Raw genomic sequence first — 15,360 nt, 5'->3', positions numbered from 1 at the left:
CTACTGATATAATTAAAACAGATATAAGATACAATGCATGTCTTTTTTTTTACCTGAATGTTTTCAGCACTCCGCCGTTTCCGGATGGGCGGCCGTAGAGCCCTTCCATCGTTATGCTGGAGAAAATTTTCGTCCCATTACAGAAAGCTTCGCGCTTGGTCCAAAGCGAGCGCGACGCAAGGTGGCTCTCGCGAGGTCCAGCCTCTGTTGGCGTAAGAACATTTCGAGATACGAATTTAAAAAAAAAACGCACACTCGCCACAGCCTGCACGCACACGCCCACGGCCCAAACACGTATACTCACGTGCGCGAACTTATTTCGAGATATTCAAAACAATATTTCATTTAAATGTCTTATCGGACAAAATAACCGGGGCTTTTTTTTTTCTACTCGTACCATTTGCAGGCCGCTCGGAGCGAGGTGAAGTTGGAGTGCTATCGAATAATGGCCGACCGGTTTGGTCTGCTGATGGCCGCGGAGAGTGCCGTCAAGCTCTTCAACCGCAATTCGCGGCAAGAGGTGACGCATTTCTTCACGGGCATCATCAGCCTCCTCGCAAGCGCTGCCGCTAAGGCGCCATGGATGAGCGCGGAAGCCAAATACGAAGCCTCGAGGCTTCTGCAGGACCTCGAGGTACGCACAGCCAAGCGGATAGTGGTTAGCGAATGGCGATTAGCGAATGGGAGCAGAAGAGAGTCCGCACGTGATAAAAGTTCCGCAGGTTCACCTCGTGCCAAGTATCGCGGCGTTGTCACAGCTAGGCTAAGCTGACGCTTTCTTATGCATGGTACGTGCGCTCGTCAGCCGGTGTAAACGTGCATTTCGGGGAAGCACTTGCGTAACCATTAAAGTCGAACGCCTTTGTCACGAAGCGCTTGGGACCGCCGAAATTATTCGGTATAAAAGGACGCTATAACGTAAAGCTATTCCAAACTTTTCTATTCCAATTCTGCAATCAGCCCTCCCACCGCGATTGGTCAAAAACTTTTTTGGACCACCCCTACATCACCTGCCTGTCGTGCGGAGTCACGGAAACCGCGATAGCTCCCAATCTGACATGAGGTGTGCACACTGATTATGCATGATTAGACCGAACGAAAGAAAAAGTTTTGTTTTCTGATTCGACGCCTTTCCGCCATTAGCCCTCTGCTATTGGTCAAAAGGTTTCAGGATGCACCCACTTCACCTGCCTTTTACTCGACGTCACAAAACCGGGAAAACTCATGGCGTGAAAGTGACATGTGCGTTAAAGATGTATAAATATGCCGGACGAAACTGGATTTTTTTTTCTGAATAGCCGGAGACTGCCCCGTTTTGAAATCAGTACAAGATGGCTGCCGCCGATTTCTCGGCCACTAGTTATTCGCACGTGCCGGAGACCATGGGTTTATTTGTGTATAACTTAACTTCTTGCGTTGCCGAATAACGTTATCGAGCCCTTTCAGCACGTATACGACCGCGCTCTGCCAACGCTTCTTTGCTGAGGATCCCTTTTAGCAGCACCCTAGACTGTCCGTTGGACGCCGCCGCAATTTTAGACAAGCCACCGTAAGACAAGTAAGGGAAAGCGGACCAATTGCAGAAGCCGCCACCTCCCTCTTCATCCGGTTATCTATTTTCAGTACGCTGGCTCGGCCCCATCGAAATCCTCTCCACCTGAGCGTGCTCCTCACCTCTTGTCAGCCAATTAGAGAAGAAAACCCACCATATGTAGGCAATGTTATTCGTTTTGAGAGCAAACAAAAGTGACCTATAAAGGAGGAGAACGTTTGGTTGGGCTGTTCAGACAACGCTGCGGGTCACTGCCCGATGCTTGCGCTGGCGGTTACGCAAATTTGACGTCAGGAGATTGGAATAAAAACGTATTGGAATACTTTTGCGTTATAGGGCCCCAGGTCACATTGCCGCAAAGACTGCGCACCGTACCGTCCGCAGTACAATAGAATAACCACCTTCAGCAAAGAAATCGTTTACGTAACATGAATGCAATGGACACTTAGTGAAAGAAGCCACGTGACAAGCAGCAGAGGCGGCGTTTCCGTGCCACGTGCTCGTTGTGTGACAATTTTGCCCGGTCGGCTATTCGTGACACTCATTTCTTGGGGCTCCGCCTAACGTGTATTGGCCTCGAGCTCCACCACTGGAAAAGCAGGCGCCACCGACGGCGTGACGTGCTAGGAGGGATCACGTGGACATAGCGGCCGCGTCGGCTGCTTCGGGCGCGCCGAAGCGAGCTGAAAACGAGTTTAAATTCCCTCGTACGCTGCGGTCCTCATTTAGTGGCGAAATTTTCCCGCTTCGAGTGTCTCCTTTACAACGCTTGAAAGCACTACAATAGGTAGTGGCTGCCTTTGAAGGCGCGCAACATGGTAGGCTACTGCTCGGTGCCGCAGGGCCGGACGCATGTAACGGAGGCCGGTGTCAGCCTTATTCACACGTAGCCGCAGGACAAGAAGCTGCGGGAAGCTTGGCTCGCGAAACATAAAACCGGCAAACAGTCATCGGCTACAACTCGGGTATGCAGCAAGCACAGACGCGAGGAAGATTTCTGCTACGGCGCCCGGTCTGCGATGTTCTGAAAACGCGCACTGAGACGCTCGCCCGAGTCCGCTACCCGACTAATGTCATCACGGTTTGGTCTATGAACTTGTCGATGCTATAGATACTGGCAAATTCAGTGGAGTGGAAAGGCAGCGGTAAGAAGCACATTTTAAAAAAGCACGGCATATGGTCATGTTTGTGTTATGAATTAATGCACTGGATTACAAAAAAGGAGCAGAGGGAAATTGCACGCTGAGAGCACCGATAAACATGCAGTGCGACGCAACTCGAGAAATAGTATTGAAAAGTCAAGGAATTTAGAAGAAAAAAAAAGATTGAATCGTCGCGACGGCACATCACAGTCGCCGTAGGTGTCGAAGTCTCTACAATGAAATTATTTTTGAACACCTCTGATAGCGCCCACGCAACAATGGTTGCTTGTATACTGTCAAATGCTCATATTCTGCGGCCTAAAGCTCATGGCACGGTGCGAAAACGCGCGCGCGGAGAAAGCGAAACAGTGCGCGGACAAGCATGCAGACGCGCAGTCGGTCGCTGCGAATCTGCGCGATCGCTGCATTGAGGCTTCGTTCTATTACGCTCCATTTAGTTATACAAACGCTATAAGAACATATTTCACATAGTTTGCTCTCAGCGTTTATCTACCTTTCACGCTAGAAGCCGGTTCGGGAGACTCCATCGCGGCGACCGCGCGCACTGGCGTTCACTGTACGTATTCGGTAAAGAGATAGCGTCTGTAAACGATTGTGTGCTTTCAGTTTGTCCAAGATTATTATTTAGACAGTAAGAAACTTCTCTCGTTTTGAAAGTACTTACAGAAATGTCTGGGAGAGCTCGCGCGTGGTGTTTTCAGTGAGCGCTGACAGCAAAACCTATGAGGAGCGCGCCACGTGATCCCTCATACTACGCCAGCGAGGCGCTTCCGATAGATGGCGACTGCCTAACTCCTCGCCGCCAATATTTGCCGCATTGGTCTCCTGCGGCCAAGCTCTGTTACTCAGGATCGCCTGAACGACGGCAGTTCGCTCTGTACGGGAATTAACATAATCACTTCCAACAGCCGCAATGGGGCCATTCGATCGGGGGTTTGGTCATTAGAACATGAAGCTGCGGGTGTGACGAAGCGGATTCGCGGTGCGATCCATTTTATTGCAATTACGTTTGTGTCGATTGGGTATTGTTTCACTGCGCCCGCACGTGAATGTTTCTTTTTCTTGATTGCTGCGGCGCAGGTTATCACGTGGCCACCTGAAGTGTACGAATCCAATGCTACGCTTTCGGCCTTGTACGCGGGCTTCTGCAGCATGTGCAGCGAAAACGCCAGCACTGCAGCGGAGGCGCCGCCGACCAACTCGACCGTGCGTCCTCTGCTCATGGACTACTGGTGGCAGGTCAGCACGAAGTTCTGGGACCTGTCCCCGGAACAGCGCGAACGCATGCAGTGGATGTGGCAGGAGCACCAGTTCGAGGTCCTCCGCTACGAGCCGTGGAACAACCGCATGCGCGTGTCCCACGCTGCCCTGAGCAGCCTGCTCTACCACCCGGAGAGCACCGCCCGGCGCCCGGCCAACTACGGCGGCCTGGGAGCGGCCTTCGTGCTAAACGCGCTGCAGATGTTCCAGCTACCGGTTAGTGCTGGGTCGAGCGCCTTTCTTTACTCCGCGAGTGTGCGGAATTCGGCCAGGACTTATCTACGATGATTATTCAAGTATACGCGAATAGCCGAACCGCGTGATGTATGTTACGGGCCTGGATGGATGGATGTCTGTTAGGAGCCTCCCCTTTGGAACGGGGTGGTGGGTTGCGCCACCAAGCTCTTGTTGTATTGCCTGATGCCTAAAAGAAGAAAAGAAAAAAAAGCCCACGAATAATTACCATAACCAAACTTCCCGAAACCCTGTTGTTGTTCTTGTACGCCAGCGTTGTTTGTCGTTTCCCTACTTAATAATCTTAACAAATCTTCCAATCTCATCTTACTAATCTCTATTGGGGACATGTTTACTTTCCCACTGCTCTTGCTGAACCCAAGGGCTTCGAGGAGGCCAGTGATTCTTAAATCGACCACTGGGCAGATATCTTCGCGTTCTAATAAAGTACGCTCCATCGTTTCCCTAGCTTTACCGCAGCAAGCACATGCTTCTTCTTCCTTCTTATATCTCGCTTTATACGTGCGTGTTATAAGGCATCCTGATCTCGCTTCGAAAAGTAGTGAGCTTCCCTTTGAATTATCATAAATTGTTTCTTTCCTGATTTTGCCTTTTCCTTTTAAATAGTTACTCTTAGCAGGTTTCTTTTCCGTTGCCTCCACCCATGAGAATATATCAGCCTCTCTGACCTTCCGCTTGACGTTCCTTTTTTGGCATGTTGCTCAGCATACAGGTCGCATACTTGCTGGTAAGCTTCCTAGTTCTTTTCCTCCACTGTGAATCAATGTTATTCTTGTACAAATACCTGAGCAGTCTCCCAGCTCATTTACGTCTTCCATATTCCTCAGTCGTTCTTCATAATCAATTTTTCTCTGAGCTCCTCTCACTTCAAAGCTTCTCCAGTCCATATCACCCTGCACAGTTTCATTTCTAATCTCCCTGCCAGCACCCAATGCGAGACGTCCCACTGACCTTTGGTTGCCATCGAGTCCTGATTGTACACCTGATTTCATGCAAAGAACCGCATTTCCAAATGTAAGTTCCGGAGAACCTTGTATCTATTGTATCCCCATAGCGCTCTGTGTTCCATTATGGCTGCATTTCTCTTCCCCTTTACTGTTATTGTTTCTTCCTCTGTTTCCATACGTCTATTGCCTTCGTTTATCTATGCACCAAGGTATTTACATTCTTTCACACGAGGTATTTCCTGGCCCTGTATTGCCAGTGTCTGTACGCTGCTTTCACTGAATACCATAACACCTGATTTTCTAGCACTAAATTTCAGACCTAAATTCTCACCTTCCTGTGCATAGATATTAATTAGCCAGACGTTGCAAATCACTTTGCTTGTTAGCTAGCAACGCAATGTCGTCTGCATAAAACAAACGTGGAAGCTTCTGCTCTACTACTGTACACGCCTATTTGTCTGAGAGATTAAACCCGGTATTACTTCATGCTAGCGCCCTCGCCATCCTCACCATGTACATCACAAACAGCAGTGGGGATAAAGGGTAACCCTGCCTCAGTCCGTTGTTGATATAAACTTTTTCCTTGCTCCTCATCCCTTCCCATTCAACGCAAACGGTATTTTCTAGATAAATCTCTCTCAAACGCTGTAGACAATCGTCGCCTAAGCCTTCCCCTTCCAGAATATCGCACAAAATTTTGCGGTCTAGGTTGTCATACGCTGCTGTAATGTCTAAAAAGGCCACCTATAATGGTCTCATTCCTACTCTGGATATTTCAATACACTGGGTAAGGAAAAATAAGATATCATCCAGACGCCTACCTATTCTGAAGCCATTCTGAAGTTTTCCCGAAATTCCAACATTCTCAGCCCATGCTTGCAGCTTTAATTTAATTGCCTGCATTGCTAACCTGTATATTACCGATGTAATGGTCAGTGGTCTATATGGGTGAATTCTTTCTCCCCCTTACACTTTATACCTTAAATTCATTCTACTTTGTCGTCGACTGTCTGGTATTCGACCATCTTGAAGTTTTTTCTACTGTTTTCAACAGAGCTTCCTTACTTTTTTGGTCCTAGTGCATTAACCAGCCTAACGGGAACCTCGTCTAACCCTGTGGCTGTGCGCCTAGGAATTTTCTCTTCGGCTTCCTTCCAGTTGAAATTTGTCAGCCCCAGCTCCTTTTCCATCTGTTTCTCTTTCATGCTCTTTTTTTTTTCCTCAAATGCAACCTCGTCATTGCCTTGGAAAGATTAGGTTGTTATGTTTCGGATGTAATTTACTGCCGCTTCTCCTTCAAGTTTGTTTTCATCATGTTTTCATCTTCGTCTAGAATATGTTGTTGTATTGTGCGAGACTTCGTGCCTAATAAGTCTATGTGGTTCCAAAATATTCTAGGTGCGACCTTCTTTTTCTCACGTATTTCTCACAACCAACGTTCACTTTCAACTTTTATGTTTGCTTGCACCAGTTTTTGAACCACACACTTTTCTCCGGGTATATTTCCCATTTTCTGGCTACTTCATCCAGCGGTAACTGGGCTTTTTTTTTTTTTCTGCCAGCCTGTGCTCTCGGGATGCTTCCTGTCGTTCGGCGATCGCTTCTCGTATCTCCCTGTTCCATTAGCTTTTCAGTTTCTTCTTTTCCTTTCCAAAAAGCATGTTGCTTCTCTTTCCGTATTTCTGACGTTATTACATTCAGAAGCTCACTATATTTCCACTCTTTGATTGGCCATTTGCCAAGTTCTTCCTCCACTCTTGTGACTATGTTTGATCTTTGTTCAGTGTTCAAATTTGTACTGGCCGTTTTGCCTTCCTTTCTCTCTTTCCCAACTTCAAATCCCAATTTTAAGATGATGCGTTTATGGTCACTCCCTATGCTGCTATACTTTTCCTCGTCAATGATCATTTCTCTCAGCTTATCATGAATTCCTTCTGTCATCAGACAGTAATCAATGGTCGATTGCCGGTTTCCCACTTCCCTCGTGGTCTACACACTTAGGCCCTGTATTCACGATAACGAGGTCATGTTGCTCACAAAGATCTAGCATTGACTTCCCGTTGTTGTCGATGTAGCCATCTAGATCATGTATGTGGGCGTTCGTGTCACCTAATAGGAACATTTTGGCGTCATTCCCGAAACTCTTTATATTAGCACTTAGGCATTTCACTGAATCTCTATTCTTCCCTCGGCAATTATTTCCAATCCACGAATACTTTACGCCCAGCCAAGTTGTCTTTTCGCTCATTGTATCTGATAACCAAAGGCGCTCTTGGCATTTTGAATTTACTCTTTTCGATTTGGCTCACCGAAGGATGAGCGTTCCTACTCCCCCTCCCTTTCTTTCCGACTTAGTTCTGTTGCACCCTTCCCAAACATAATTCTCAATCACTCGCGGCTCTTCCGAGTATCTAGGGTGCGTTTCTGCAACCGCATACACTCCCATTGGTTTTCTATTTACCTGCTCCTCAATCTCTGCTCACTTTTGCTTTCTTCAGCCGCCCTGCATGTTTATGTAGCCTATCGCACGGCGAGCGCCTACGCAGTGGCACAGAATCACGCGAACGGCCCACATATATTTAGGCTGAGGTGCCCTCTTTCGGGATCGGCCCACATTGTCATGCGAATAACATTCTTGGCATTGTCATATCAGTTTTCTCTCCGGCAATCTAGATAGCTAGATAGCTGGTAAGAAAACTGGTCTGGCAATACCAATAATACTATTGGCATACTTAAATAACGAGTCTTTCGCCCTCTATACAGAGTGGCGGAACGCGTGCCTGAATAAGCGCAGTCACTTTAAAGAACTTCGTCTGCGGTTTGACCTGTAGAAAATACTTGTATATTGAGAACAACGCGATCGGAAACCTATAGTTTAGGAATTCGCGTTTTCTGGAGATTCTCGTGCAGTTACGCGCGGGCTCCCCTTTCCCTTCTTTTACACCCTTGCAATCTACTCCAATAATGGTGTATGCCATACAGCTTCCTTCTTATATCACATCGGAAGGTATTCACACATCTGTACTACTGCACACACTTGAACGTATTATTGAACGCCATAAATATGACGCTTATAGCGCGCTTGTTTGTCCGTTCCTTTGATTATATAGCGTCGAAATGTCGAGGTGGTCCTGCTTGATAGTAGCTGCCCATCACTTATCTCGGAGTGGACACTTGAGGGTTAGGAGTGCAAGACCAGAAGCCGATATTCGCCATGCTCTGTCGTCACAGGCATAATTCTCTTCAGTTTCTATTTATTTTTTTAGTATTATCAAAAATTTCACAACTTACTCAAAAAAAGTCACAACGTTGCCATTGGCTGCATACGGTAGTTGTAATGAGCCTTGTGGTGGTGCTCGCGCTTAAGCGCAAGGCTTCTCTGTCTTCGTGAGAGTCGATGTAGCGAGAGTACCATAGAAGGGACCAATGAGTGGCCCGGTAACAGCCCCCGGTTACGTATAGGCACTCTCAGAGTTTACACATAACGTCTTTCCTGGCGAGTCACTACCACTTTTCCGTATCCGGTACGATTGTTTCTAGCCTCTTTTGTGTATGCTCATCCCGGAGATTGTGCAGTCCAAAAATGTGGGCCGGTCCCGAAAGTAGGGCAGATAAAAAAAAAATCACGCCGACGCTCCTCCTGCTCCTCTCGCGTGAGGAGTGACGCAATAGATGAGGCGCAGGGACTCCGCCCCTTTCTCATCCGCAACTCTCTCAGGAAGACATAGTATTCGAACGACGTTAACTAGAGGTTAAACCACTATTCAACATTATTTAAAGGAATTATACACAAAAAGAGAGCCTGATGATCAAGCTAACAACAGCCATGCCTTCCCAATTAGCCTTTGCCTGACTGATAAGAGTGAGCAGCTTAGAGTGACTGATTAGAATGAGCACATGGCACAAATAAAAGCGGACAACGCCCATCTGTAGGTTTTTAATGCTGAACATTGTTTGACTGTTGCAGCGACTTCGCTTATGTGGTCTCGTCTGGGGCACGTCCTTAGTAAAAACGTGCTTAGTTTTTGTGTTGATCGCATCGACCCACAAACCACTATCCATTAGACGACGGGAGTTATATTTTTTTAATATTATCGTATTAGACCAGTTAGGCCGCCAGATACATGCGTACTTAATTACGTCATGCCAGGTGCCGCTTTGAGACAATAGGGCCTATCTGCGTATGCACTAGGATTCCCAACCGTACCGAATTCGGTAAGACAGTCCAGACCTTTGAGTTAACGACCCGTGTCCGGATTTGACCCTATCGGGACAGCCAAATGTCCCGACTTGCAGTTATTTTATTGCATGTCGAAAATTTACCGTTATAAAAGACGAAGACAGAGGAAGAAAGCGCCACGAGCGCTTACTGACAACGGAAGGTTTATTAAAGAAAAAATTACAAATACATAGTGAGACTTGCACGTGCATGCGGAGAAAAAGTTATTGCAGCTATAACACAACCAAAAGAAACATGGACGTCAAAGCACGGCTCTATCACACACTCAACCAAGATACGAAAATGTGGCGGTCATCCCGCTCCAAAATAAAAGACAGCTCTTACTTATGTAGCGCTCTAGAGGGTTCGCTGACACATACAAGGTTTCCTTTTTTTTGTGTGTGTGTACGAAGTACTTATATATATGCCTGTAGCAGATGGCAAAATTCTAACCCTTAATCTAAAAACTTAATGAGGCGACCATGACTTCTACGAGAAATCCAAATACCTAACTGAATTATCAATGTAATTACGCTAGTTAACTTCCTAATTAATCGTCTTACGGCACACATTTTACATAAGATAATTGTACTTAGTGAGTGCGCAAGGCATATCCACTTGGAACGAATTCTCCCGACTGCCACAGTTTCGAGATATTAATGTTCAAATTGTCCGACGAAATGCATTGGCGTTCCAGTTACTTTTGAGCTTCAATGCATAAAACAGCGTTTTCTTGAAAGAAGTAACTGGAACGTCAATGCATTTAGTCAGCCACTTTGAAAATTAATATCTCGAAACTCGGGCAGTCCTGAGAATTAGTTCCAAGTGGATACGCCTCACGAACTCACCAGCTACAATTTGTGGATTAAAAGATGCGCCGTAAAATGATTAATTCCAACGGTAATTAGCGTAATTATTCGATTGATTTCTAGCAGAAGGAATTGCCGCCTTATCGGTTAATTTAGATCAAGGGCTAGAATCGTGCTATCTGCCACAGGCATGTTTTAACTAGTTGGTGCGGCTAAAAGAAACACCCTGTTATTCCCATTCTTCTTTATATTGGAAGCCTCGCTGATTTCCCTCGTCATCTGGTCCAGCTTGTCATCTATCTTCGTCTTTTCTAGAGCAAAATTTTTGGAATGACTTAAAACCAACTTGTTCAGTTCATTCTTATTATTAATCGTTCAATGCGTTAGCACTTAGGTACTTCACGCACTTTCAGGGAGCTACGTAAGTGTGTATGTAACTGTTTTCCCGCCTACCTGTGTCCCTGGGTGGTCCGCGGCCGAACGGTTAGCGCATGGAGCTGCTGTGCTGAGGTAACGGGGTTCAAAACCAACCATCGGATCAACTTAGGTTACTGAGTATGTGGCAGTGTGCACATACGTGCCGCTCTCCAGCGAACCTCTTTCACTCCGAGATGTGTCACCTTAGATGCGGGACGGGGTAGGCACCGCTGTTGAAAAGAAATTCTTTGACCGACGCCCACATGGAACAATGGGTATGTGCCGATCGGTCCGTTCTGGTCTTCAGTGAACGTATTTGACGGCCAACTTAGGCAACTAGGTATGTGCCACTGGAAATGTGCCGCTCTACAATGACGAAAAATATCCCCTAACTGTCTCTGATGCTGAGCGGTATCAAACCCATCCCACATGGGTTCCTCGAGGACAGCAACGCGACGCATTATCAGGCTGCGCCACACATGTGCTATGTATGCGGCGCTATCAATTAACGCCTCTCCACCGGCGCTTTAGCGAGCTGCTCCATGAATGTACGGGGTATGTGCCGCTCTTCAATGAATCTCTCGCCATCTTGGGTCGCTGAGTATGTGCCACCCGTTGTGCGGCAAGTGAGGAAGCAGTTGTCAGCGTTCGCGGGTACTGGCGCGCCGCGCTTCTCGTCTCGGAGGCCACGCGTGAAATTCTCGTCAGCGCCACTACAGGGCGCAGCGTGTCCAGAAAGAAGCGCGGTAGAGGGGGCCCGGTTGCCGCGTGACACCTTTCTCGGCGTTCGCACGACACCATGTATTTCGGAGGCCACGCGCAGGCTTCGCGGCCACGCCGCTAGATGGCACCGAGTGTTCTGAGGGAAGCGCGAAAGAGGAGTCCCGCTGCCCAGTACACGCCTCATACGTCACTCAATTGGACAGTGCCGATACATTGTGTCGCTGTATTGATTGGATGCTAACGCGTTACCGTCGACCTCCATCGTGAGATGGGTTCTGCCGCTTTTTACAGCGAAGCTGTATAGCTCTACTACAGTGAACTAGAAGCAATTCAGTGCAACGAGCGGAGGGGGCTGCGCCTTGCGGCGTGTGTCACCCGCGGTGGCACCCGAAGCGGTGGCGCTGCCGTCGACCACTCTTGAAGGCGACAGGTCTGGGCACGCAATACCATTGCATTTCAGCGGTGTGTTTTGGTGGTGGCTTTTTGCTCTGTGCGGTTGTGCGTCGCAAGCGTTCTCTTGTGAATGCGGCCACTTGCATCAATGAGTGCAAAGCAACGTCTCAACCATTGCTACGCCCCAGGGTGTAGCACAGGATACGCCCGAACTAACAGTGCGAAGAAGCTATCGTTATTCAAGGCGCCTGCAGACCCGGAACGGAGGTGCACGTGGGAGAGAAACCTACATAGAGCCGACAAGCCGCTAACCACAGACTGCGCGGTATGTGAGCTGCATTTTGAGCAGCGCTTCATTGTTCGGGACTATGTGCACCGTATAAATGGGGAGGAAGTTCGCATCCCGCGTGGTACGCCTACGCTTACTCCGGACGCAGTCCCCACAATTTTGCCAAATCTGCCAGCTTACCTGAGCAAGCAGCCTACTCCCAAGAGGAACGAAAGAAAAAGGAAAGGCGATGACGAAGTCCCACCACGAAAAAAGGCACGAGGGCAGCTTGCAGAGACGACAGGGGTTGACGAACCTACGGGTGCGACGGTTGACAACGAAGTCTGTGTGGCCGCGACTGTCGCTGCGGTGACGAAAATAAAAGTGCCTGGGAAGCGCTGGACGCTACATGAACTTCACGACGCAGACGGAGTATGTTTTACTTCATGTTCCCTCGACTCGCTCTCAGGTGAGGTGAATGTGGAAAAGGCCGTGTTCTTCACTGCAAACAGTGCCGGTGCTATGAACTCGAAGACGTTCGTGCTGGGTAAGCAGGTGGCTGGCGCGTCAGTGGCAACTATTCAAGATGCTATAACCACTCTGCTGGAAGCGCATGATATGCACCTCTGCAAAGGCGCAGCGTCACGGAATGAAAGCTGCCTAACTACCAGCTTAACAATGAGATTGCAAGGCCAAATTAGGCGCGAGGCAAGAGCAGCTTATAGTACTAACTGCCTAGGCAAGACAACAAAAGAAGGAACAGCTTGCGTCGTTTGCAAGTATCTCAGAAAAGCCCTTGTTAGGCGGCAGTGGCGCCTCGAAAGGCGTCAAGGTCAGAACCAAAGTTGCAATAATGCTAGCTCGCGGTGGCACGGCAGTGTTTTGAAGAAGCTGCAGGCATGTACCCGTAAAAACAAGCGGCTTTTATCGAAGGTAGACAAGCTCGCCTTGGACCTCAAGAAAATCAAAAGCGAATGTGCTGCAACAGCTGAAGATGTACTTGCTGAAAAGTTAAGCTTTTTGTCACCAAAGCAGCAGCTCGCTGTCAGGCAGTGCTTCGAGGCATCAAGAAGGAAGAGTCCGCGGGGCATGAAGTACGACAAAGAATGGATCCTCGAATGCATCTTGCTCAAAATGAGAAGCCCAAAGCTGTATCAATATATGCGGAGGCAGAACATTTTGGTGCTCCCAAGTGAAACAACCCTGCGTAAATACACTGCTCAGTACAGAAGCGGCTACGGGTTCAATGAGAAAATGCTGAGTGTGTTGGAAAAGAAGGTTGCCCACCTGGATGTGTTCCACCGACATGGTGGAATAGTCGTGGATGAAATGAAGCTAGCTGAACATTTGTCAGTGACCACAGGAGCGAAGATTGAAGGTTTTGTGGACCTGGGCCCGTACACACCCGAAAAAGAAAAAACATTGCCATGCAATCATGGCCTCGTAGTGATGTTTGTGCCAATGGTTGGCAGCTGGACTCAGGTTATTGGTGTTTTCGGAAGCAACGAGAATGTGAAAGGGGACCTGTTGGCCAAAATTGTGCTTGAGTCCACAATTTTAGCAGAAAGGGCTGGCCTGTTTGTGGACTTCGTAACTTGCGATGCAGCGGCCTGGAACAGGAAAATGTGGCGCATCTTTAACATTCGAGCATCTTTGAAGGAAGTTGTCTGCAAGAAGCCCCATCCTGTTGAGAGCAGTCGGTTCTTACATTTTCTCTCTGATTTTCCTCACCTAGTAAAAAACGTGCGAAACAGGCTTCTCACCACGACTTTTGACACCCCTGATGGTGCAGTTTCAATGCAGTTTCCAAGAGAAGCTCTCAAACTGGATAGCAATGCTGTCACTATGAAAGCAATGCCTGGAATAACCAGCGTCCACGTATTCCCCAACAATTTCGAAAAAATGCGGGCAAGTTACGCATTCCAGTTGTTTGGGCATGGTCCTTTGAGGGCATTCTTTCTTTACCGTACTCAGTTGGAAAGGAGCTGTGGTAAAATTGAAGCGACAGAGAAGTTCTTCATGAGAATGAAGTCACTGATTGCTGTGATGACTGCAAGGTACACAGCCGAAGCTCTCCGACTCCATTCTGCAGGTGAAGAAACCATTAAGGAAATGCTATGTTTCCTGGACGTCTGGGAGCGCCATGCTGATAAGAAGAAATTTCTGAGCGAGTCCACTGCAGAAGGCTTAAGAGTTACTCTAACAAGTACTCTTGAGCTTCTTCGCTATTTGCATCACCAAGTTGGCTTTAGCTACTTGTTGACATCCCGGCTGAGCCAGGATAAAGTGGAAAACTTTTTTGGAATCGTTAGACTCTCATCTGGCTGCAACTCACACCCAACGCCACAGCAGTTTCTGCTAACTGTTAACTGTCTCTCTTTTTATAACTTGGCGCACAGTGTTGCAGGCGGGAATGCAGAGGGAGATGTCATCAGTTCTCTTCTTGATGTTGGGGACCGGGAAGAAACTTCAAAGCAACAGCTGATTGACCAGATGAAGCTTTGCACAGAAAAACAAGCAGTACCTTCAAGTTCACATGGCAGTGAAGCAGTGGAACACGAGTACAATGTCCAGCGGAGCGACTCAAGGCTTATATATTACATTTCCGGATACGTGGCCAAAAAGTGTGTGCTGCCCACCAAATGCTGTGCGTGTAATGACAGCCTCTTACTTCCAACAGAAGAAGGGCGCCGCTTGCATGCTGCAGAATTTGTGCGCCATAATGATGAAGGAGGTTTACTCTACCCCTCGGTGGAACTGTTCCGCTTTATAACAAGGCTTGAAGACATTTTCACTAATTGCTTTAGTGCACAAAAAGTTCATCGGGAAAGCGTAATGGACATCCTGCATATGATTCATTGCGCCGCTCCCTTGCAGGTGGGATGCAGAGATCATGCAGAAAGCCTGACTCCTCGCATAGTCAGCTTTTATGTCACCACACGGCTCCATTTTTTTATCAAAGGCTTGAATAAGGCACATATGCTGTCAAAAAGAAAGGCAGCACAGCACCTGAAGCTAAGCAGACTGACTTAGCCCAATTTCTAAGCTGCTTGTTAAGTACATAAAGCTCTCGGGATGATTCTTGCGCTATTACAGAGCGCCTGGAATAAAATCGTATGGGACAGAGAAATCAGTTTCGAAGTCGTTCTCCCTTTTTTTCTGCGCGTCAGATTTCGTCTTGTGCAGCACGTACTTTAAAAATGAAGTGCTTTCTCGTGTAGCCTTAATTTGACGGATATCTGTGCATGTGCACCATAGCAGACACTGTAAGGTGTCTTTTGCGATCGCGAACATCGTGCGAATATTTGGTCCCGCAAATGACAATTGCTTCGCAAAATTTGGTACTCGCAAATT

At 47.7% G+C, this 15,360-nt stretch overlaps 1 protein-coding gene across 5 annotated transcripts in view; it reads left to right on the top strand.

Moving 5' to 3' along the window:
• The window catches only part of LOC135901815 (neprilysin-2-like), a 71,432-nt gene that overhangs the window by 50,298 nt on the left and 5,774 nt on the right, over positions 1–15,360 (top strand). For 4 of the 5 annotated variants that reach the window (XM_065431660.1, XM_065431658.1, XM_065431656.1 and 1 more), the window contains 2 exons: positions 407–634; positions 3,796–4,191. In XM_065431660.1, coding sequence (XP_065287732.1) covers positions 407–634; positions 3,796–4,191 — 624 coding nt within the window. The remainder of the gene's footprint in view (positions 1–406; positions 635–3,795; positions 4,192–15,360) is intronic. The other variant, XM_065431659.1, reaches the window with a different exon arrangement.

This window comes from Dermacentor albipictus, chromosome 2 (assembly GCF_038994185.2).
Source record: "Dermacentor albipictus isolate Rhodes 1998 colony chromosome 2, USDA_Dalb.pri_finalv2, whole genome shotgun sequence".
NCBI lineage: Eukaryota > Metazoa > Arthropoda > Arachnida > Ixodida > Ixodidae > Dermacentor > Dermacentor albipictus.
Note: the sequence above shows the minus strand (reverse complement) of the source record. Positions and strands in the feature narration are given on the sequence as shown.